Here is a 25197-nt window from a genome sequence, read left to right as displayed (position 1 = left end):
GTCCCCTGCATCGGCAGGCGGACTCTCAACCACTGCAACACCAGGGAAGCCCGGGATGTCTGATTTTAAGTATCATGAACTACCCATGAGCAGGCATGGTTGAATTAGCTGCAAGTCAATATGGCCTGAGGTGAATGAATCTACTTTATAAAGTTATTTAATATTGACCTGTTGAGTATGGAAAATATGTGCTAAAGTCAATGGTTACAATTTTACTTTACTTACTTCTACTAGGAGCAAAATACTAGGTCTGATTATCTTTTGAGGTCCTTCTCGGCAGGTGATGATAGAATCATGTCACTAGCTTACTAAAAGTCCCTGAATGTCTTATTTGCCACGGTAGGGAGAATATCTGTGCAGGTGATTGAAACGCAGATTCAAATTATTGGAGTAGAAATTTTAAAAGAGAGGGCAGGCTCTTGGCAATTGCCTTCTGTCTTAGTATGATATCTGAATAATTAATTGAAAAGATGAGGTTAGAGGTGTTACCTGGCCACCAGGAGAACTCACAAGATGGTTAGTACCTTGGTGAATTCACTAAGAGCCACAGTCTGTTCATCACCTTTGAGATTTAAACCACCTCAGCCTCAGGAAAGCTAATTCATGATAGCCAATTTCACACAAATCAAAGCAGAGGGCCAATTTACTAATTCACAAAGAAATGCAGAACACCAAGGGAAAAATCATAAAGGGAAATATTGATACATTTTGACTGTACAAATATTTTAAACTTCTTTTTTTTTTTTTTTTTTTTTTGCCGTACGCGGGCCTCTCACTGTTGCGGCCTCTCCCATTGCGGAGCACAGGCTCCGGACACACAGGCTTAGCGGCCATGGCTCACAGGCCCAGCCGCTCCAAGGCATGTGGGATCTTCCCAGACCAGGGCACGAACCCGTGTCCCCTGCATCGGCAGGCGGACTCTCAACCACTGTGCCACCAGGGAAGCCCTAAACTTCTTTACACAAAAGTCCGCTATAAATAAACTTAATGACAAAATGTTAATATCCATATATATAAAGAGCTCATATGAATTAACAAGGAAAAAAGTGTTTCAGTATAAAAGCAGGCAAAGGACATGTACGAGAAATTCACAGACGAAAAAGGTAACTGATAAACATTTCAATCCTTTCTGCTGTTGGTGGTGTGCTGGAGCCTACTTGCAGGGCTTGAGAACTGACTCATATTGAGAGCTTGAAATCAGTTGTGGTGAGAATATTTACACCACGGAAATAAGCAAATGTTGCATATCAGGGTTGCTTTTTTCTTTTTTTTTCTTCTCAGAGAACCAGCTGTTAAACATTTAGCAGCACATTATGCACATCTTCTATCACTCTCTCTCACCTGGATCCTTTCCAACAATGTTCAAACCTTTGCAGGTCTTTTCTGCCATCTTTAAAGAAACCCCAACCCCCCACATCCTTCTCCAGCTACCATCTCTGTTTTCCTTCACAGCCAAACTTCCCCAAATAACTGACTATATTTCCTGAATCCATTTAGTCATTTCCCAATCGTTCTTCCACATGCTCAAGCCATTTTTTGCCACCATGTCTCCCCTGAAACAGCTCTTGTTGAGCTCAATGACCTCCATGGACCTTAAAGTCTATGAACAGTTTTCCCTTACTTCCTTTGACCTCTTGGCAGTATTCAATTCTGTTGACCTTTACCCTCTTGAAATCCTCTTGTCCTTGGACTTCGGCAGCCCGTGATCCTGGTTTTCCTCCAACCTCTCTAGCTTCTCCTTTGCAGTTCCCTTCTCAGGTTCTTCTTCTCGAAATGCTGGTGTTTTTCAGGGATCAGTCTTGGGTCCTCGTCTTTACTTTCTCCCTAGGTCATATCATTTATTCCCATGGCTTTACACACTACCTATACACCAATGACTTCTAGATTTATAGCTCCAGTCCTGGCCTCTTCTGGGAGCTCCAGTTGCCTACTTGACATCTTCCCCTTCAATGTCTCAAAAGCATCTCAAACTCAAGCTAATCCCAAACTGGAGCCAAAGACTTTCTCTCTCTTCCTCAAACCTGAGGTTCTCCAGTGTTCCCCATTTCAATGAATTGCAGGACCATATAAGCCAGAAACTTAAGAGTCAACTTTGGCATCCCTGTCTTCCTCATCTCCCACATCACCAAGTCTGGGTTGTCTTTACCTTCTAAATAGCTCCCCAATAAGTTCTCTTCTCTCTGTCTCTACTTCTACTGCCCTAGTACAAGCCTCCATGATCTTTCAGCTGGAAGACTAGAAGAGCCTCCTAATGGTTTTTTCTTTCTTTCTTTTTTTGTTTATTTTTTTGGCCGTGCTGTGCAGCATGTGGGATCTTAATTCCCGGACCAGGGATCGAACCCGTGCCCCTGCAATGGAAGCTCCGAGTCCTAACCAGGACTGCCAGGGAATTCCCCTAACTGGTTTTCTGCCTCCATTTTCTTCTCTTCAATATGCTCTCCACACTGAAGCTAAGGACCTTTTCAAAACACGAGTCTGATCATGCCACACTCCTGTCTCAAACTCCTCAGTGGCTCCCCATTGCTTAGGGTAAAAAAGTCCAAACAGCTCTGTACAATGGCCAAGGGCCCTGAATTATCTGGCTCTGTGCCTGTGTCTGCAGGCTCATTTCATTCCCCTCCAGTCCGTCTGTACTCCAGGAATGCCAGCTTCCTTTCCGCTTCTTGAACATGCTCTTTCTTTTGCCTGGAATGCCCTTCCCACTCCCGTCCTCCCTTCACCTAGCTGACTCTTATTTAATCTGCAGATCTCGATTCAAACATCACTTCCTCCACGAAGCCTCCTACACTGACAGGCTAGACTAAGTCAAATCTGCACCCCCCCCATAAGTATCTCCTTAATTGCTCTTATTGCAGTTTTTTTTTTTTTTTTTTTTTTTTTTGTGGTACGCGGGCCTCTCACTGTTGTGGCCTCTCCCATTGCGGAGCACAGGCTCCGGAAGCACAGGCTCAGCAGCCATGGCTCACGGGCCCAGCTGCTCTGCGGCACGTGGGATCTTCCCGGACCGGGGCACGAACCCGCGTCCCCTGCATTGGCAGGCTGACTCTCAACCACTGTGCCACCAGGGAAGCCCTTACTGCAGTTTTATTTCTTCATTTTATGTGTGTGATTATTTGATTATTGTCTGTCCTCCCTACTAGACCATAAGCTCCATGAAGGCCAGGACCAAGTTTGTTTTTACTCACCAATGATCTCCAGCACCTAGTCTAAGACTTGGCACACAGTAGGTTATCTATTAATATTTGTGAGATTAATGAATCAGTGATCCCTGTGTACAGAAAATACATAAAACTAAGCCAGCTAGTATTTCTCCTTTTGTTATATCTTCCAAGAAGCTAAGAATCCTATTTAAAGCTTAATCATGGCAATTATATCAACCCACTAGATTCAGCATATCTGAATTCTCCTTTTTGATACTGATGTTCTATTCCCAGTTTATTGACCCATAAAATCTGTTTTGGAATAAGACGCTGTGTGTGTGTGTGTGTGTGTGTGTGCACATGTACACGAGCACATGCCTACATGTGCACATGTGTATGAATGCAAAGCTAAATCAGTACCTAGACGCAAAGCATTGACAGATTGATAAAAAAAAAGACTTCACCTTAACCGATGACTAACGGTGGTGATGGTGAAGCCAGTATCTCACTGAGGTGTTGTTACCATCTTGATTCCATCTATGTGGCTTATTTCAATCCTTTCACAGTGCTGGTGGCTCATCTGTGGAAGACTGCAAGGTCACTGGGTAGAGACCTTCTTTCTCTAGATTCTATACCATGTCTAGGGGCTGTGGGTGAATGTCATTCAACTCACAAAACTTATTGTCTTCTTAAACCTTCTTTTATCTCATGAAATGTAACACATATCCCAAAGAGTTCCTAAAGCAGAAAGATAAAGCAAAAATCAATATTTATAAAGCAAACACCCATGTGATCACCACTAGGTTAAGAGATAGAGCACTGGGGGAACTCTCTGGCAGTCCAATGGTTAGGACTCGGCGCTTTCACTGTCGTGGCCCGGGTTCGATCCCTGGTCGGGGAACTGAGATCCTGCAAGCCGCACGGCGCAGCAAAAAAAAAAAAGAGAAAAGAAAAAGAAAACAGAAATAGAGCATTGGTATTTATTGTCTATGCTTCATATTGGATACTGCCGTATGACACATTTGTTATTTACTATTTGACTTTAATTTTTTATTTTTTTTTAATCTTTTTTTTTTTTTTTTTTTTGCAGTACGGGGGCCTCTCACTGTTGTGACCTCTCCCGTTGCGGAGCACAGGCTCCGGACATGCAGGCTCAGCGGCCATGGCTCATGGGCCCAGCTGCTCCGCGGCATATGGGATCCTCCCAGACCGGGGCACGAACCCATGTCCCCTGCATCAGCAGGCGGACTCAACCACTGTGCCACCAGGGAAGCCCCTACTATTTGACTTTTAGTGCATATATGTCTCGTCTCCCCAGTTAGACAGCAACTTCCTTCAGAACAGAAGCCATACCTCATATTTCTTTCTACCTCTCCCAGTGCCTAGTGCAGTGCCCTGATAGGTACACAATGCATTTGACATGATTACACATCTTAGACTAACTCTGTGATTCTGGGAAGACCACTGAGGACTAACTGTGGCGAACAAGAATTGTTTGAGGGGGACTTCCCTGGTGGTCCAGTGGCTAAGACCTGGCACAGCCAAAAAGAAAAAAAAAAGAATTGTTTGAGGAAACACAAGATTGTATCATTTGTCTAAGTCTATGTGTACAAATCAGGGTCTAAGGACAATTAGTATCCCTGACATGGGCAGTGTGCCCAGCCTTCTCTTGAGTTCTGGCTCTTGCCCAACGTAGAAAGCCAGCCTAGGACTATGGCAGTAGCCTCCTAACTGGTCTCCCTGTCTCTGGTCTTGCCCTCATTCAATGACTTCTTGTGGTGACTCAAGTGTGCTGTGAACATAGATCTCACTGCCATGTCACTGCTCAATAACCTTTATATGGTGGTTCTCTAGCTGTGATGTGCCTCACAACCACCTGGAAATCTTCTTACACACCCATACTTCTACCAAACAAAGATTCTGTCTCGGCAGGTCTGTGGTGGGGTCTAGGCTTCTGCCTCTATAAGAAGCAGTAAGGGTGATTCTGATGCAGCTCAGGTACTGTCCACCAAGAAACACTGCTTCAAGGGCTCTTTATTCCCTACAGGGTGAAACCTCAGCATCCTTAGCAGGGCACACAAGGCCCTTAATGGGTGGCCCCTTTTAAAGCAGACTCCGTTCCCTCCATGCCACTCCAGTCCCATGTTACTGTCACCATCATTTCTTGCCTGAACTGCTACAACAGTGTTCTGGTTCCTGAGTCCTAACTGCTTCAATTGCTCTCTGCTCCAATCTTCTCCCCAACCTGGAGCCAGAGTGACCTTTCAAAATTGCAAATGTATTCATATCGCCCCCCAGCTCAAAACCCTTCGGTGGTTCCTCACCATCTAATGGACAGTTTCTCCAACTGGTTCAGGTGGCACGACAGCTGGAAGACATGGTGGTCTTTCTAGAATGCCAGGAAATAATTGATATAGGATATCGCATCATATGAAATAAAACACTTTTCAAAAGAACACTTCTGCTAGCAGAAAATACGTCTACATTATGTGTGTGCGATACAAAATCATAGCCACAAGCACAGATGTCCATGAAAAAAAATAAACTGTTGAATTAAGCATAACCAGTCCTGGGATTGTCTTTAATATTCTTTTGCTACATGTTCATTCATTTTGTTGCTTGCTAGCAGATAAGAAGGAGCATCTGTCAAAGACTGAACAAAACTTTATGGTTAAAAAAAATGAAAATAGAGAAGTTTCTACCCATTAACTGATGTGTTTTTCACTGTGAGCATCCATCTCATCCATCCAGAATGAGCAGGCGTTGTCCCTGGAGAGCATAGCTCGAGAATCCCTACTCTTGAGCATAAAGGTTAAACTCTTTGGCATGACCAATGTGCCCCTTCCAGCTCTGACCCCAGCTTCTCTTCCAGCCGCATTTACAACCACTCTCCTCTCCTCCACCATTCCCTCTGGCCAAGAGTTGGAATTCCCTAAATGTTCTGTCCTTTTCTTCTGTGATTTTACATATAGTGTTCTTCTACTGTTCCCCCCACCCCTGGATGGCCAGATAAGCTACTACTCTTTCTTCAAGATTCAATCCAAATGGGTCTTTTTTTTTTTTGGCCACACTGCATGGCATGTGGGTGCTTAGTTCCCCGACCAGGGATTGAACCCACGCCCCCTGCAGTGGAAGCATGGAGCCCTAACCACTGGACCACCAGGGAAGTCCCCAAATGGGTCTTGAGGTGTCTTCCCTCACCTCTCTGGATCTCTACCTCCCCAAGGTCTTGCCCCTGACTGATTATACCACTTATCACGTTACTGGTTGCCTGTGGAACTATCTGGCACCTGGCCTGGGCGCTCCCTCAGGTCATGGCAAAGGTTCTTGTCACCCATTTTTCTTGAGTCCTCTGGCACTGAGCACAGTGGCTGATATGCAGTTCATATTTGTGGAATGAAGCGTAAAATTTCAAAGGAAGCAAAGTTTATCTTTAGAAACTTCCAGCTCCCTACAGGGGTCCCCTCTCCATCTTTTTTTGGTACCTCTTCTCCAACCCTAGGCACTCTGTACTCTCATGCTGCCCACTGGTAGAAATCCACCAGGATCTGCCATTATTGCTACAGCCCAGGCTTCAGAATTTTCCCTCAATATCCTGCCAAACTTTTTCCAGGCCTGTGTCCCATCCCTCCATGGCTAGATTTCAGATAAACCAGTGGTTCTCAAACCTTAGCATAAATTAGAATCCCCTGGAGGACTTATTCAAAGGTTGCTGGGTCCCAGTCCTCAAGGTTCTGATTCAGTAGGTCTGTCTGGCCTGGGGCCTGAGAATTTGCATTTCTAACTTCCCAGGTGATGCTGAGACTGCTAGACAAAGACCATATTTCGAGAACCACTGGAATAAAATAATGTAAAGCCAGGGGCAACAGGTAATAATGCACAAAGGAATCCTTACTTCATCTTGACTCAGCTCCTTCACTGAGTTTCTGGTCCTATCAGCACTGTCTGGATTTGGTTAATCTCAGATCATTTTCCCTCTGCTTCACCTTGTCCCCTTCCTCCAGCTTTCTGATCTTACTTTTCAGATGGTTCTCAGAGCGTCTCCACTTTAGACCAACTCTAGTATCCTCCTTCTCCTTTCATAAAGCCACAGTTTCAGGACAAAGCCCTTTGCTGAGCTCTTAGCTCCACTTCACTGCCCTTTTCCCCTTCCCTGTCCCCTTCCCCCATCCAGTCTGAGCACCCCCTGCCCCAGCCATCAGGGTGACTTTTCTAAAGCTTGACTAGAATTAGGACCCCCTCCTATCTAGCAGGGAGGGCCATTTCCCCTCCCCGGGGAGTCCGGTTCCACAAACAACATTAGCAAATTAATGACAGTCACCTGCTGGCCTGGGGAAGTCGCTGCTTGCTCCAGCTTCCTTAAGGACAGTGGAAACACTGAAAACACCACATCTACAGGCTTCCGTTTATTCATTCACTCAACAAACATTGAGCACCTGCCAGATAACTGCGCTGGGCCCAAGGGACCCCACCAGGACACATCGAACATGAAGACATGTTCATGGAAGGGCCTGAGGGTCCACAATGCCTCTTCAGGAAGGGGATCTTTTGGTCCCACTCATCAATGGGGACAGACATTCAAGGAAGCAACTGACCACTCGTCAGTTGGTCGGAGCAACTGACTCTTGCCTCGGCCCTCCCGTGTCTGCCCCGTGCCTGGGCAAGTGACCCAGCACCAAAGACAAACCCAGCGAATTTCCAAATTTCTTTGTTTTCATTTTATTTTTTCCCCTTTCCTCCCTCCAAGCTTCTTTGTTGAAATAAGTATTATAATCCACAGCATTCAGTTACTGGCCCCCTGCATTGAGTCAGGTAAGGTATGTAAAGCCCAGAACGCAGTGAACTAAAACCTCTCTACACATACGCACACAGCCACTGACACACGCATTGACATGTACATACTGACACACACACAATACCGGCATGCACACCTTTTCATACATACCAACACACACCAAAAATGCACACTGACACACACACATCGACACAGACACACTCACTGAAACACACTGGCAGGTACACAAGAACAAACACAAACATAGGAGTAAGCACATGCCAGTACACACACACATTGACACGCACTGAAACACACAGACACAGCTGACGCACACTGACACAGACAAATGCACACCTACTCACATATCAACAGCAAGCCGCACCCCACGGAAACCGGGAAGCCCAAGCCCCAGGAGGCACTTGCAGACGCAGGTGACAGGTCTTGGAGGGACCAAGGGGTTGAGGGAGACTTGAGTTACACACTTGGTTCCAGTCTGTGAGGTCCAGCGTTTTGGAGGCGGAGGCCTCTGCGAGGTTCTGAGGGTCCCTAGGGACAGGCGGGCAGAGGGGGGCACACTGGCGGGGCACCAAGGGTTCCCCGCTAAGGTACCCCCAGCGCTGGGCTGAAATGCACGGAGCTTTGGGGAGCGCGGAGCGCTAAGGCGGAAGGGCGGTGCTGCTGGGGGCAAGCAGGATTCCCCGGGAGCCCCGCAGTCAGCCAGCCCAGCTCAGCTGGGCCCTCCGCCGGCTCGCCGAGGCTCCGGGTATCAGCTCTCAGCTCTGCTTTCCAAATGTGCGCCTCTCGTCCCGCCGTCACCCAGATCCCACGTCCGGGTCAGAGCTAATGACCTCCAGCCCCTCCCCGTCCTCCATGCCCCAGTCTTTGCAGGGAAGACCTGTCTCCCTGCCAGACACCCAGTCTGGGAGCGGCCAGTCCCCTCTGACTCCCCGCCCCCATCCGGTCCCGGCCCAGCCTTACAGCGGTTCCTCATATACAGCCCTGCCCCCGCACGTGGCTGCCACCCCAATCCAGGGCCTGGCGCCTCGCCCAGGCCCTGCCCCAGCGCCCTGGCGGGCCTCGGAGACAACAGCCGACCCTCTTCTCTGCCACCACCATCTGCCCTGTGGGCCTGCGCTGCCTGTCTACAGAACTCCCCTGTACTGTCCCAGATTGTGCCAGGCTCTTGTCTTTCGGTCCCTCCTAGGTCTCCAGTACAGTTGGCACCTCCAATACTTGGCTCTTCTGTCCCTACAGTCACCTCTTGATTGTGTCTCTTCTTTCTTCTGTACCCCTCCCCCCAATCCAAATCCTCTGCCCGCGTGTTCAGGAAATGCTTAATTGGGTGCTTGGTGGACGCCAGGCCCCGAACTAGGCACTGGGGGACGCATTTTGCGGAGTCCTTGTTCTCAAGGTTCACACGCACGTAAAAAGCTCCCTGAGACAGTGTGAGAAGCACTGTCCCGGCAGTTGGAATCAACTGCCAGGGGAGCGCTTCATATGGCCACCCCAGTTTCTCTGCCTTCCCTCCTCCCCGCGCGCACGGGCCTCTGGGTTGGGTCCCTTCTTCTCTCTCGTAGGTTCCCGTTTTTCTTCTTTCCTCCCTCCTGCCCCCCCCCCCCGCAACCGCTCCCGCCTTGGGCCATTTCCCACGCTGCATCCCGGCCCCCTCGCGGGCCCAGCTTTCTCCCATGGATCTGTCTCCCCCCGCGGTCCCGGGTTCCACTCGAGGGTCTGAGTCCCTCTCCGAGACCAGGGCACCTGCCCCCTTAAGGAGTGGAGTGGAATGGGATTGTCCCGCCCGCTCGGGCCTCGGGCACGCGAAACCTGCCAGGGTTCGCCAGTCACTAGAAGCTAACAAGGGGCCATTCCCGGGAGAGGGGGTGTGGGGCGACAGGCCGGAGAGGCGGAGAGGTGCCGAGGGCAAGGGAGGGGACCCGCGGTGGCGGTGGGCCGGGAGGAAAAGGAAAGCAGGCGGGCAGAGCCTCTGCCTTCGGGGGGTCTCGTTCTGCACGCCGCGGCCGCCTAGTCTCGGGCTGACCCAAGGTTAAGGGGAAATCAGGGGGCGGGACAGAGCCACCGGAAGCAGCTCCGCGCCCCTCCCCAATATCCCCTTCAGTTGAGCTGGGAGCCTTCAGCCCCAAGCCCCTCCTCTGAGACTCCCCGGCGGTCGAGGCACTACGAGGGGGTGAGTCGTCTGAGCCTCCGTTGAGACGCTGAGCGTCTAGGGCCCGGAGGGGAGAGGAGGCGTGGGGTCCGTTTGTATTAAGTACCCAACGGTGGTGAGCTCGGAAATGACAGCCCACAACACCCGCCGCGTGGAAACCCCAGGGCAGAAGGGGCGTGTCGTCTCAGGACCTTTGGCCTCGGACTCCGCAGGTCACAGCTCAACTGCTGGGCCCGCAGTGCGGCTCCCCCCAACCGCCTCCTTTCTAAGCTCCACCGTGGGGCGGCAGGTGTTCCAACTCGCCCCCGCCCCAGCAGCACTCCCGGGCCGGGGTGGGGGAGGTGGGGGGAGGTGTGGGGGAGCAGCGAGACTCCAGCGGCGGGCGCTCCCCTCCAAGCACCCAGAGATCTCGGTGAGGAGGAAGAGGGGGTACAGGGGGCGGGGAGGAGAGAGAGGAGAACCGCAGGGCTCAGCCGCCGAGTTGTGCGCGGCGGGGGGGGGAAGGGCGGGGACACCCTTCCAGCCTCCGGGGTCTGGGGACTCACAGATGTAAGGCGAGAGCAGGGGTGTGTGAGACAATTCAGCAGAGGTCGGGACGTACCACGGAGCCCAGTGGCGAGGTGGGGGGGCAGAGGACGTGGTCACCGAGGGGAGCCCCCGCCCCCCTTCGCAAAGGCCTACAACTGAGGTTGCAGGGAGAGCCGGAACTAGGCTCGCGGGAGAGGGAAGCGGCGCGTTAAATCCGCCCCCTCCCCGCACCCGACTTCCGAGGGGGTGGGCGATAGAGGAGAGGTTGGAGCCGCGGCGAGGGGGCCCCTCCCTTGCACCTCCCCCCACCGGACTTGGTCGCGCCTGAAGTGTAACACTTTCTCTTTGTCGGAGGAGCTCCGCTGTTTCCTGTGCTGTAGCTCCCGTTGCGGCGGTGCCGGTGGCAGCCCTGGCGGAGGCAGGAGCGATGGCAGCGACCGATATAGCTCGCCAGGCGGTGAGTGCGGGGCTTGGGTGCCAGCGCCGGGGCGGGGGGCCTTGGAAGGGCCGAGAGGACCTGGCCGCCGCCGCCTCCACCGCGAGAAGGGCAGTGGGCAGCATCCAGGAGCCAAGGCGCGGCGGGACTTGTGCTCCCGGGGTCAGCGACTCAGTCCCCTAGCCTCCCGTCCCCGAGAACCGTGGTGGCGTGCGGGTGGGGAGCCTTGTCCGGGTTGCTGGCCAGCGACTGAACTTGCATTGCCCAAGAGCTGCAGTCGGCGCCGCCGCCTCCCTGGCTGCAGCTGCGGCCCCGCCGCTGGGGCGTTGCCGAATGAATGGCCGCACTGGCCGCCAAGCCCTCCGGGTCCCCGGCACCCTGGCCTCGCTCCCTCCGGCTGCCGGGCCGCGCCCCTGCGCCCCGCAGCCCGCCGGGACCCGGGCCTCCTCAGCCAGAGGGGCTTGGGGCTGGGGTGAGCCTGGGGCAGGAGGCGGCGAGTGGTGAGGGGGGCGGGGAGGTGACTGGCTGGGGTAGGGTTTCTCCATATGCATTACATATGTGACTGCGTCTGTGTGTGTATCACTGTGTGCATATGAGTGCACGCACGCGCGCTCCTGCCTCCCCGGGCGGGCGGCGGCGGTGCCTGGCTTGTCTTTGACCCTAGATGAGTCCGCCAGTTTCTTGGAGTGTGCTCGCCTCCCTGGTGCTTGTCCCTGGGTCCGGACGCTTCTCTCGCCGTCTGCTTGTGTTGTGTGCCTCTGGGTCCCATTTGTGCGTTTGTGTGCGGTGCAGTCCGCTGGCCTGTAGGTGGCTGGCTGCGTACTTCGGCGTGTTTCTGAGCACCTGACCAGGGTTTTGCGGGCCTCTGGGCAGGGGGATCTGTCTCCGGTGCGTGTTCAGTGTAACTGGGCTTGTGTGCCAAAACCTGTGGAGCTGGCTTCTTGTTATGGGGACTAAGGAAAATCAGTGCGACGCTTGCAAAATCGGTGCCCTCTCTCTCTTTTTGTTGGCAGCCGACTCTGGAAAAAAAAAATCTTCATTTAACGAACTGAAGTTTTCCAGTCTGGGATGTGCAGAGAAATTATACTGAAGTGACCCGAGGCTCCATGTTTGTTTTTTTAGACCAGAAGTTTAGTTGCCAAGGGAGGGGATGATTCCATTTGAGGGAACAACCTAGCCTTTCTATTCATCCATGGGTATCTGGGATTTTAAGAAGCCCACAATTACCAGCACCCTGAGGTGAGGAAGGAGAGTGAAGTCGAGGTAGGTCAGATCCCATGACACTAAATACTACTTGATGCAAATCTCTGAAACAAACAAACACACACACACACACACACACACACACACACGGTTTTTAAACCTTGTGGCTTACTTATTTAAGAAAATACTCCATGCAGTGCAATTTCAGTGCAAAAAATATACATAGCCTCTAGGTATTTGGTGTAATTGAAACTGATTTGTTTTCAAAATCTGAATCCAGAGTCTGATAGCATTTCCTCTACAGGAAATGGATACATTTATTCCATCCTCTTGTTCTTGTTTGGAAGGGCAAGGTGATTTCTTTGGAACCTCCCCCACCCCCCTGAAAGACCCCAGCATGGAGCTCCTTATGCAGTCATGATGTGGAAGGACCAGCAGAAGATGGGAGACAGTGCTCTGTGATAATGGAATTTGAGAGAATTCTCTTCTCCCCAAGATTGGCACTGTAATATGTATTGCTTTAGTGTTTTGAGGGTTCCCAGAGTGCCTTTCTGCTCCTCCATTACCTGCATTTTAGAGATGGCATGCCTTATGTAGAGGAATTAGTCTCCTGGATTACACTTGCTCCATCCTTAGTGACCAAGAAGGACACTAGTGATTTTTCTTGTCAGCTAATTAATTTGCATCGACCTGCCCATACTCTCTCACCAGTCCCCCTAACCTGAATTAAGATTGCAGGGCCGATGTAGCAAAGGGGAACATTCCAGAAGTTTGTGTTTCACCTCCGGCAACCCAGAGATCCCCTTTGTTCTGCAAATGGAGGTGGGGGTGATTTAGGGCCACTTGGTTTGCTTTGCTTGTTTCCAGTTTGCTCTGGCTGGCCTTGCCCTACTGTATGATGAAGAACATAATTGTATACCAGATTCTGAAGCTGAAAGAGCAGCCCCGAGCACTTGAGACCTTGTTATCGTGATAAATGGGTTTCTGGGAAAACTGACGTCACTCTCCATGCCCCCCTCCCCCAGCCAGTGAAGCTCTTGTTTATGTGTCATTTGTCTCTGCCTGCCTTTGTGTCTGCAAGAAGTTGTAATTCACCAGGGGAAGATGGAATTAACTCGGGAGGCCTTTGGACGTCTGGCTGCTGATTGTTTCTTCCTGTGAGCAAGTATCCAGGATTTGGGAAAAGAAAACTGGAGACTAAACCTAAGTGTGCCTGGCTTAGGAGTTCTTTTTAATGAGCTCTGAGACATGGTGCCCTGCAAGTAGTGCTCTGGTGTGTGTGTGAGGGATGGGCTGGCCTTTCCAGAGTCAGTTGAGGGTCACTCTGGCTTGTAAGGTAACATCATTAGTGACAAAAACAGACCTTAGAGTTGCTGGATAGGATCCTTATTTGGGCATGCATGCAACTTGGAAGTTCAGCTTTTGTGTATGGAATACAATCCCATCCCATCTGAATGAACACCACAAAGATTCTGTAGGACAAAACTGTTTCTTCATCATGTCCACAAGTGTTTATTTGATTGACTGCTAAGTGTCCAGCAGTATGGCTGGCTCTGGCCAACTATACCAGAGAAAAGGAGTAAACATAGTTCCTGGCTTTTACGCTTATTGCAGTCTAGTTGGAGAGACAACTTGTGGACACGGTGAAATAATTAGAGAACTATAGAAGATTCTTGGGATGTTTCCATCCCCAACCCCTGCCTGGGAGGTGGCTTGGGCTGCTGTTAATATATACTCTGAGAGGTTCCATGACTTGTCCAAGGTAACTTGGCAAGGCACGGTGCAGCCAGGTAATGGTCTTTCTCCCTAAAGAAAGAGCTTGCAGGGCCTAACGCTGCCCTAGCTGTGCTGGGCCTGGGGCAACTGTTCCGGGGCAACTGTCCCAAGGCAGCCGCCTACAGGTGGCTGCACTCTGGTCTTGCTATCAAATGACACTTAACCTTGATTCCCATTGAAGTGCCCTGCCTCAGCCATCTCCACCACCTCGCACCAGAAGTCATATGATGCCCCAAGCAGGGAGAGGAAAACCCCAATATCCACCCATACCTCTACTGCGAATACAGCACTGAAGAAAATTTGCATGGCCCCAAATATTAAAAATTCTTGAATCTAGGTCGAGGGTATATGAATGATCATTGTACTATTTTCCAACTTTTCTGTGTGTTTGAGACTTTTCAAAATTAAAAGTTGGAGGGAAATTACAATGTCCGCCCTCCTCCTCACAAATGCACATGGCCCCTGCCCTCAGGGAGTTTACAGTCCAGTAGTGGAGGCAGACACAAATAACTATAATTATCTTTGTGATGTGCTGCAGAGGAGAGCTACTGCCCGCTAGGATAATTCATTACAAGGGGACCTGATCCAGCAGTGGACGGGGGCAGTGGGTGACAGGAAAGGCTTGCTGAGGGCTTTAACTAGGAAAAGGGTAGGTGTGAAGATGGGTGAGATCTCACTTCTGCTCCCAGGCTGGGAACATTTCATTTGTTAATTCATGTACTTTTATTTTCATTCATTTCTTCAACATGTGTTTATTGGGCACCGACTCTGCCAGGCCCTGTGCCAGGTGCTGGGGATATAGTGGTGGCCACGGCACACACGACAGCCCTCTCAGAGCTTCCACGTGAGAGGCCGGTATAAGCCCCGTTTCCTCTTCATATCCTAAAACCTGGAAATGTGAGTGTTCGCGGCATTCTTATTACAAAACTGCATTACAGCCGAGTGGTTTGTCTGTATAGTATAATGAGATTTTGATCTGCAGTCATGTGCACAGCATTTACTTTGTAGAGTCTCTGCTGTAAATTTTCTATTAATTGCTGGCTTTGTTACCCAGTATGGCCCCTCCCTTTTTGTGCTGTAAGGGAGCGAACCCGTTGCATTAGCCTAAGCAAAACTAATTAGAAAGATAAGTCCCCTGGATAAAGGTATTCCAGAACTAAATAGGACTGATTTCTGGACTTGCCTGGGTTTCTGGATTATCGGAGCCTTGGGTTCGTATTAGCATGAACAATTGAGGAGCGCTTTCAGTTGCATTTACGTTAAAACCACATTCCAGAAAGAAAGAGACAGAGAAAAGAAAAGAAAGAATACCGTAGATAAGTGTAACATGTCTCTTTCAACGATCTCAAAACGCTTCCATCTGTATGATTTCATTTTCCCCAGCAGCTTCCTGGATGAGTATTACTGTTCTTTTCATTTTATGGGTTCAGGGAGACCAAATGACTTAGTCCAAAGTGTTATTGCTGGTCAGTGGATGAAGCAATGAAACACCTTCCAGATGACACAGCTTCGTTTTTATAAAAAAGACTCTGGCCTTTTCATCACATTTCCAAGAAATAAAAATCCTGCCATGTCCCCTCTTCCCCATCTTTTCACTGCGACCCCCCCAGCCCCACCTCAGTATACTCATGAAGGTCAAGAAGAGTATACTTGGGTGCTTTGAAGACTCTCTGATGTTAAAAAGTATTCTCAGCTTAAACCCCAGATAGCACAGTCATGGCTATGTGTGGGCTTCCTTCCTTCCTTCCTTCCCTCCCTCCCTCCCCTCCCCTCCCTCCCTCCCCTCCCTCCCCTCCCTCCCCTCCCCCTCCCTCCCCTCCCCCTCCCTCCCCTCCCCTCCCTCCCTCCCCCTCCTTTCCCCCTCCCTCCCCTCCCTCCCCTCCCCTCCGTCTCCTCCCTCCCCTCCCCTCCCTCCCTTCCTTCTTTCCCTCCCCTCCCCTCCCTCCTTTCCTTCCTTCCTTCCTTCCTTCCTTCCTTCCTTCCTTCCTTCCTTCCTTTCTTTCCCATACTTTAAATAAAAATCTTGGAGCCACCAGCCACGTAATGATGGATTATTTTAAGTAACAACTGGAGGAGGCGCGCAGAATAAATTTGAAACATAGACCCTTCCTCCTCGGTTTGGCAGGAGGCTTCTGCTGCCTGCACAGAGGAAGGACCACATGCTCAGGAGGGGGAGATAACGTTCCCGCTTCTGCAGTGTCTTCTCATTAGAGGCAGCCATCTGCTGAATTATGCAGCACGCTCTCCGCTGGCCCTGCAGTGGGGTCATCCCTTCCACTCACTTAAAGGTGACTGGGCAAAAGATTCGCGGGCCTTCTTGGGGACAGGACCCAGGGCTCAGGTTTCTCCTGCCAGGGCCCTCTCGGGAGCAGAGCTCTGCTTTCACGGCCCTGATGAGGTGTGAGGTCGTGTTCAGTTTCCTTTCGCAGCAGAGGCCCCCAGCTCTGAGCACTGGCGCTGAGGCAGGAACTGGGTTTTTTCAGATCCCCTTTAAATGAGACCAGATGGAGGCAGAGGCAAATTCAGGCTCCCTAGAGGACAGCTGGGCATTCATCCAGAGGCCTGTGGGTAAACCTTTTTTTTTCCTCTTTTTAACAGATTGGAGATGACAATGGCCAGAACACCTAGGAAACTCTAAATGGCCTGATTTGAAGGGAATCTGTCAGGCTTTTGTGGGAAAGTTGACCCACCCTGGGCAAGGGTCACCCCTGGCTGAGGTGGAGATATTTTACCTAGAATCTGGCTGGTTGGGTTCGGTAGCCCTGGGGCTCTTGAGCAGAGGCCAGGCTGAGGCTCAGGCTTGAGTCAGCAGTGAGGGAAATGGGAGCTAGAGGTGGGAGAGAAGATGCAGAAGAGGGGCACCAGCGTCTCCTGGCCTCCACCGCCTCAGTTGCCTTCTGTGGGCCAGAGGCGCCTTGGTGAGCCCACAGGCTTCTGGGTCATTTTCCATGACCCTTCTCCTCCCGACTGGCATCAGCCACAAGCCCAATGTCCCAGAATTGTAGCAGCAGAAAGAAATCTATGTGCCACTTGAGTCAGCTTTTCCATTTGAGAGCGGCGGTCTGCTTGACAGGGCCCTGGGTCCCAGCACCACTCTCTGCCACTAAATCACTCTGTGACTCGGGACAAGTCACTTCCTGCCTCTGAGTCTCTGTTTCCCTTTTTGTCAAATGCGCGGGTTGGATTAAGTGATCTTTAAGGGTGTTTCCAGCTCTGACATTGTACACTTCTTGTGTTTCCTCCAGCCTAATTTCTTTTACGTCCTTGCCTGCTTCTGCTTCCAAATGAGGTGGCGGAATTTAACTCCACCCCTTCCCTGCTTTGACTCCTTGAGCTGGGTGGGGAGACAGCTGTAGAGAAAGCAAGTCTGTGCTTTTAGCTCAGCAGGGTCTCTGGAACTGGAATAGAAACAAACAACCCTTCACATATTGTCTGTCCGTCCGTGTAGGTGTATATAGCTATTGACTTCCTATAAAGGTACATGACAGCTGAATTTTTGTCTGTTGAATCCCCTTTTACATGCACTAGGAGAGCTGGCTATTTAATAGAATCCTGCTGTGAATCCTTTTATAGAAAAAAGCCACTCTGGAATTGAGCTGGTGTATTAAAATCCAGAGTTCCATCTATTGGATTTGCCAAAACTGGGCCTTCTCCCTGTATGGTGAGAATGCTTTCCTTTGTGCTTCGTCAGGATCATCTAAGCTGCTCCCCCACTGAAAAGCACTGGGGGCCCCTAAGGGGTGCTGCTAGCTTTGGCAGGTTTTATTTCTCCTCGGAAAGGCCCCCAGATTTCTCTCTCCCAGTTCAGGGCATCACTACTACTGTCAGTTTCCTCTCAGCTCAGCTTAATCGGAGCCAGGGAAATTGTGACGTTTGATGTGTTAGGCATATTGGAGTTGTTGTTGTTTTAACCTCTGGGAACTTAGCAGTGCTCTTGTGGTTCTTATGGCTGATAATATGGGATAATAAGTGGCATTCACTCCCTTGGTAACACGAGAGGTAGCAGATAGGGCTATCATCCTACCTGATTGTTTCAGCAACACTTTTTGCTGCATGTTTCAGGGTCTGTAATTTGACTTTGACTCCTGGTTCACATGAATCTTTATAAGAATAAGGCATACTGTATAATAATGTTATATTGCATATAAATATGTTATAATAAGAAGAATAATAAGGTTTTATTGTATTATTGGGAAAATAAATGTTTTATATACAATAAAACTGCCAGAAAGCTGAATACTTCACCAAATTTTCTGGTTATCTGTACATAAAGCAACTTTTTGGCTGTAACTAAAGATTTTGCTAAAATATCTGAGGCCACTTTTCTGCCTAGGAAAGTATCATCATAGAATCTTAAAAAAATAATATTTTAATTCTGATTATAAAAGTAAAATATGGGGCTTCCCTGGTGACGCAGTGGTTGAGAGTCCGCCTGCCGATGCAGGGGACATGGGATTGTGCCCCAGTCTGGGAAGATCCCACATGCTGCAGAGCGGCTGGGCCTGTGAGCCATGGCCACTGAGCCTGCGCGTCCGGAGCCTGTGCTCCGCAACGGGAGAGGCCACAACAGTGAGAGGCCCGCGTACCACCGAAAAAAAAAAAAAAGTAAAATATGCCTCCTGTAGAAAATTTGGAAAACAGAAAAGCAGCAGCTCCTACAGCCCCTCCAAGCCAAAAGCAACCATTCTCAGCATTTTGGTATATATTCTTCCAAGTTTTTAAAAATGCATGCATACTTTTTTTCCTCATGATTGGGATGATCTTGTATACACAGGGTATTGTTTTTGTTTTTTATCTAACAGTATTTGGTGATCATGTTCCTATGCCATTAAATATTCTGAGAATATATTTTTATCAGCTGTTTAATATTCCATCATGCATCATTGAACTATTCATTGAGTTTGAGCGTCCTGAAGATTTGCAGCGTCTCTCAGAGATTGATATTCAGAGCTGGGGAGGGAGATAGAGGAAGGGAAGGTGTGAGAGATCAGGCCCACCAGTAAGTGACACGTGGGGCTGCCGGAGAGAATCCTATTTCAGTGTTTCTGTCCTTTCCTAGCATCTTTGTGCCAAGGCCAGAGGAGAAAGTTGGGGACAAGCCCGGTCTTTGGCCATGAGTTCCAAACTTTTTGTTTTGATCATGTCCTTCAGAATTACAGCTACTAACTTGGCCACCCCAGTTTTAAACGGAGGCCAGAAATTCTCCGTCGACACAGATGCGCCCTCAGTTTCCGGAGGCTACCTACATGGCTTGCGTCCTATGCCACAAAGGTTGGAAGCGGGGAGGGGGGCAGGGGTTGTCCACTTGGGTGCTTATGGGACCCTTTATTTTCAGAATCACAGCAAGGGGAGAACGATGCACAGCTGGAACTGCCCTCACCCGTTCTTCATAACACGAACCTCCTGACTATTTAATTAAAACGCGCAATCGGTGTGTCCTCGGGGGAGGAGGCGGAAGAGAAAGACAGCGTTGTTTCTGCCTGTGATATGAAATGTGGTATAATGTATTTCAAGACCGCAGGTGACTGCAGATGAGGAGAAAACAGGAAATGTAACTGAGGAGGGGAGTGGGGCCTCTCCCAGTTCTCGGGAGCACGCTTTCATTTTTGCCTGCCTTTTAGCTCCTCTCAGACGCTGCAGCCTAATTACCCCTGCCGCAAAGCTGAGCCAGAACTCGCTTTTCGTGTATTAAAAATATTTTTTAAATTACACAGGTAATGTGTGAATACATTCATGCTGTAAAAGAATCAAACAATGCAGAAGCACACTGACTACCCCCCTGAGTAAGCCCCTAGTTCCAGTCCCTTCCCCTGAGGTACCCTGAGTTCTAGGTGTGGTGGGTGTCTTTTTAGTCCCCTTTCTCTCACATACATTTAAGTGCAAATACACGCGGAGGGTATTTTTGCATATATGGCCTCATGCTGTGCTTATTGTTCTACAGTTTCTTTTTTTCTATATTATAATATGTCTTAGAGATATTCCGATCAGTACCTATAGACTACTGCATTCTTTTTTTTATTATTATTGGAGTATAGTTGATTTGCAATGTTGTGTTAGTTTCTGCTGTACAGCAAATGAATCAGTTATCCATACAGATATATCCACTCTCTTTTAGATTCTTTTCCTATATAAGCCATTACAGAGTACTGAGTAGAGTTCCCTGTGCTATACAGTAGGGCCTTATTAGTTAACTATTTTATATATAGTAGTGTGTATATGTCCATCCCAGTCTCCCAATATATCCCTACCCACCCTTACCCCCTGGTAACCATTAGTTTGTTTTCTACCTCTGTGATTCTGTTTCTAGACCTACTGCATTCTTCTTAATGGCTGCGGAATATACCAGAATATGCACGTACCGTAATTTAGTTAACTGTTTGGTTTTTCTGTCACAACCTATGAAACACCCGAACGAACTTTTTGGCCAATCCAATATTTTTCCCACTGTCGGACATTTAGTTTTTTTTTTCTTCTAAGTTTTCGGTATTATAAATAATTCTGTAATGAGTTTCCTTGTACTGTACATGGACCTTTGTACAGGCATGTGAGTCTCTGTAGAGTAGATCCCGAGGGGAGGTTGCAGGTCACGGGAGATGGGCCATTTAACATTTTGCTGGCTGTGGCCTTTCTAGCCTCTCAGTTCAAAGCGTCAAACATGGCACCACCTGCTACTCAAGATGATAACTTAAGGTTTTAGTGTCAGACAGACGTCCTGGGCCAAGTTGCCAGTTCCATCTCCTTTTGTGCACTTTGTAATCCAGGGAACATTCAATTGACTGCAATCAAGGCAGTCAGGACCTCAATTAATCAGGCCATGTTAAGGAGAAAGAGGAAAGAGATAAGCTATCGGAGGTTTAGAGAGGGAAGAGGGAAGAAACTTCCAGGGGCTGTCCAGGGGTCAGTGTCCATTCAGCCCAGTGTCCTGTCCTTTTCACCGTTACGTATTTACCTCTGAACAATGAGGACTGATGTTCATAACGGTGACCTTGACATCTTCTAAGATTCATCAAAGCAGGAGTGAATGGTGCTCGCCAGGCAGGATTTCCTAAAGCAGGAACTGCATATACAAATTCATTTTCGAAGCTTTCTCAACTACAAGGATTGAGACACACAGTTTGCTGCTTAAATCTTGATTAGCAAGAAAGACGCATTACCCAGATTCCATGTTCCCTAGTCCCCAAACCTTCCAGTTAACTTAGGTGTATTGGACACCGGGTAAAAAGATACAGAAGAAAAAAGGATTCTAAAAGTTAGCAGTGGACTTTACCAAATCCAGACCAATGGTCGTTTCTCTGTAATTCTTCCTGACTTCAATCTTGGCCTCTGGTGATAGAAAACTATTGGGTCATCTCTTACTTTTCTGATCATCCCCCCACCCCTTAGAAGAATTCTCTTCATCTTCCCATTCCTTACTTGTGGGCATTGCTTATATTCAGTCCTTAGTTCTTTTCTCCCTGTACTGTCTCTTGAAGAACACATCCAGTTTCATACCTCTCACTGCTAAATTTATATCTCAGTCCTGAATTCTCCCTGAGCCTACAATCCCATATTGCTAAGTACTTAGTGGGTAGATGTGTCACCATAAAATCAAAACTATCTTGTTTTCTTTAGTATAGAAAATGCTTTTACAAATCCAGAAGAGAAAGACAAGCACCCATTTTAAGAAAATGGACAAAGACATGAATAGGCAACTCGCATATACATAGACACAATACACATCTGTAGTTGAACAATAAAAAAAGTTCACTCTCACTAATAAAATGCATATGAAGTTACATGATGCCATTTTGCAATGATTCAATTCACAGTGGTTAAAAAGCCTCAAACTCAGTGCTGGTCTAAGTATGTGTAAATAGACACTCTCGCATACTGGCATTAGAAATAGACATTTGTAATATTTTCTGTTGAATGATTTCTCAGTGTGTACCAAAGTCTTTCCAGTGTGTGTGGCATTGGACCCAGCAGGCTTTAATTCTAGGAATTTAGCTTAAGGAAATAATCAGAGACTATGCAAACCGGTAAGAACAAGAATTATTACTTATAATGTTGAAAACTTGGAAACACGCTAAATGTCTAGTAGTGGAAGACATTTCACTGGTTGAGAAAATGTGGTAAATTCCTACAATGGAATGCTATGTGGCCAAAAAAGTAATGTTTTAGAAGTATACTTAATTACTCAAGAGAACATCCATACTATATTAGGGTGATGAAAAGGAATATACAGGATTATTAAGCCAGGTGATGAAAAGGAATATACAGGATTATCCCTATTTCGTAAAATAAATAAATAAATAAATAAGAAAAAAGTATTATATGTAGACTGTAGGGAAATACATGTAAATACTAATAGTGATTATCTCTGGAGAGTGATATTCTGGGTGATTTTTACTTTCTTCTTTATAATTTTCTATATGTTTTAAAATTTCTACAGCGAACATGGATTACTCTTATAAAAAACCTGACAAATGTAATTTTAAAATAATGGCTATTTAAAACTAGAATCTTCGACTTTTCCACTAAAGCACCCTTTCCTGGCTTCCCTCTTTCTGCCCTTGGTGCCATCAATCCAATCTCCCAGGCGTAGGACCTTGCAGCCTTATAGCTTTGATTGCTCCCACACTCTCTGCCCAATCATTCACCGAGTCATTCACCGAGTCTCATCCTTTCTTCAGGACGGCTCTCAAATTTGTTCCTCCCTCCTGAGTCCCAAGTCAGATCAGTTCACTTCAAGCAGCATTTATCGTCACAGTGCCTGGCTGTCACTCTGCCAGTTCAGCATTATTGGAGTCCTCTCCTAATACGTCTTCCTGCCCCTTCCCCTCTCTCCTCCCATCGATCAAGCTCCCTGCAGCTGGAATGATCTTTTGAAAAGACTACTTGTGTCATGGCCCTCCCTGCTCAAAACACTCAAAATGCCCCTTTCAAACCCCATTGCCTAGGGAATAAAAGCCATACTCTTTCTTCTGCTATTTAGGGCTCTCACAGCACCGGGCTAGGTGGGAGATAACTGTGGGCACGTGGGAGGTGCTTGGGTGAGGCTTGACAATGAAATAAATCTTTAAGAATAAGATGTGGAGTTCTCCCCACTGCCCTTCACTGTCTTCAGTTTGAAAATTCCCTTTCCTCATCTTTTGGCACTTGCACCAGACGCCCTGGAGCACTTGAAGTTTCATGGTGCTGAATTTGGACACAGGAAGAGGCAGCCGGGGGTGATGATATATGGCTCAGGAAACCTCAACTCTGAGTCCCTCCCAATTTCCAATGCCTGTTAAGTAGGAGGCGCCATCAAGAAAGCATATTGGCTCTTAGGCTTCTGTCTCCCCTGCAGTCTTGAGGACCAAGAATGAAAAGTGGGAAACTTACATCTTTTTTTAAAAAATAAATAATTAATTAATTTTTGGCTGTGTTGGGTCTTTGTTGCTGCACGCAGGCTTTCTCTAGTTGCTGTGAGCGGGAGCTACTCTTAATTGCGGTGCGTGGACTTCTTATTGCATGGCTTCCCTTGTTGCGGAGCATGGGCTCTAGGCATGCGAGCTTCAGTAGTTGTGGCTCGTGGGCTCTAGAGCTCAGGGTCAGTAGTTGTGGCACATGGGCTTAGTTGTTCCACGGCATGTGGGATCTTCCTGGACCAGGGATCGAACCCGTGTCCCCTGCATTGGCAGGCGGATTCTTAACCACTGCGCCACCAGGGAAGCCCCTTACATCTTTTTTTGACTGCTTTGATAAAAAGATGGAGAAAATGGTGAGGGAAAGCAAAAGAGGGTGAATGTAGCCCTGAGTGATGCAGGCCACTCATGAAACCCAGCTGTCTTCAGGTACCCCTCTGGGGCCCAGAATATACCAACCAGGACTGAATGATGGCATATGATTGTCTGTTGAGACTACTCCACTGGAGGGTGTGGGGTGAGATATGTGAGGGTAACAATCTTGCCAGATGGCAGTCACGGGCATGAGGGATACTTAGTTGCGGCATGCGTGCGGGATCTAGTTCCCTGACAAGGGATCGAACCTGGGCCCCCTGCGCATTGGGAGCGAGGAGTCTTACCCACTGGACCACCAGGGAAGTCCCGAGAAGAGAAATTGCTTTTTGAAGTCCCTTTGTCATATTTACTGAACACTTATACATATTCCAGGCATTGTACTAAGCTCGTTACATGTGTTGGCATATTTAAGTCTCCCAATCATCTGTAAGGTAATATTATCTCATTTGACAGATGTGAAAGGAAACTGAGTCTCTGTGAGGAGAATGAACCCAAGGCCGAGAACCTTCTCACCCCCTGACCCCCTGCCCTCCCACCCCTTACAAGCCCCCTCTGTAGTTTGCTGTGTCTGGAACTATGTGACGTTCGTTATGGAGCCTCAAGGACGACTGTACCCAAGAATCCATGATTTCTAAGCGAATGGGTCATTTTGCTTTGGATCAGGGACTAGCTAAGGGGAGATGGGCCCCAGTGGGTGTTAATTCCTAGCACAGAGAGCATTTGGATGGGGAAGTGAGACCCAGGTTGCTTTTAAGCACATTTTCATTTTCTCCCCTCCCTCCCCTTCCAAATTAGGGCGAAGGTTGCCGAACTGTCCCCCTGGCTGGACATGTGGGGTTTGACAGCTTGCCCGACCAGCTGGTGAATAAGTCAATCAGCGAGGGCTTCTGCTTCAACATCCTGTGTGTGGGTGAGTATTTCCATAGCAGGAAATTCTGTTACAGAATATGGATCTTTAATGGCTGGGTGTGGCTCTGCAGGTTATTAGGTTCAATAGTGTGTCATTCTGATCTATTTGCAGGAGTGTTTCTGCCCCTCTTCTTTTATCCCTTTGCTTGTTTTGGTGAGCAGCTGGCTGTAGTTACATTTTCCCCTGCCCAGACCAGAATGCGGGGCAATACCTTGAGGGGAGCTGAGCTGCGTGACACCCAGTGGAAATTCTGTAAGGGAGCTGGCTGGCTCAGCTCCTCTTATCAGGTTTGTTCTGACTGCAGAAAATAGGAGCCAGGGCAGAATTGGGAGGGAGGTAATGGCTGTGGAAAGATGCCTGCTTACCAGCTGTGGGCAGTGGGTTGGGTCTGTCTGTTTCCTCTGCAGCCCTGCTGTGCTTGGTACAGTTTGAGCTCTGTGCAGGGACCACACAGCTGTGTGCCAGATTCTTTTTATTCCCTTTAAGTGTATCTGTGCCTGGA

The 25197-nt window shown here is 48.5% G+C and overlaps 1 protein-coding gene across 5 annotated transcripts in view; it reads left to right on the top strand.

Moving 5' to 3' along the window:
* Positions 1-11036: 11036 nt before the first annotated feature.
* The window catches only part of SEPTIN6 (septin 6), a gene marked incomplete at both ends in the record, with an annotated part of 68702 nt that continues 54541 nt past the window's right edge, over positions 11037-25197 (top strand). For 3 of the 5 annotated variants that reach the window (XM_079727018.1, XM_079727017.1, XM_079727015.1), the window contains 2 exons: positions 16529-16588; positions 24581-24695. In XM_079727018.1, coding sequence (XP_079583144.1) covers positions 16529-16588; positions 24581-24695 — 175 coding nt within the window. Of the gene's footprint in view, positions 11067-16528; positions 16589-24580; positions 24696-25197 lie in introns of those variants that run through there. The other 2 variants (XM_079727019.1, XM_079727016.1) reach the window with 1 other exon arrangement.

Source organism: Hyperoodon ampullatus, assembly GCF_949752795.1.
Source record: "Hyperoodon ampullatus genome assembly, chromosome: X".
NCBI lineage: Eukaryota > Metazoa > Chordata > Mammalia > Artiodactyla > Ziphiidae > Hyperoodon > Hyperoodon ampullatus.
This window is presented reverse-complemented; position numbering and strand designations above follow the sequence as displayed.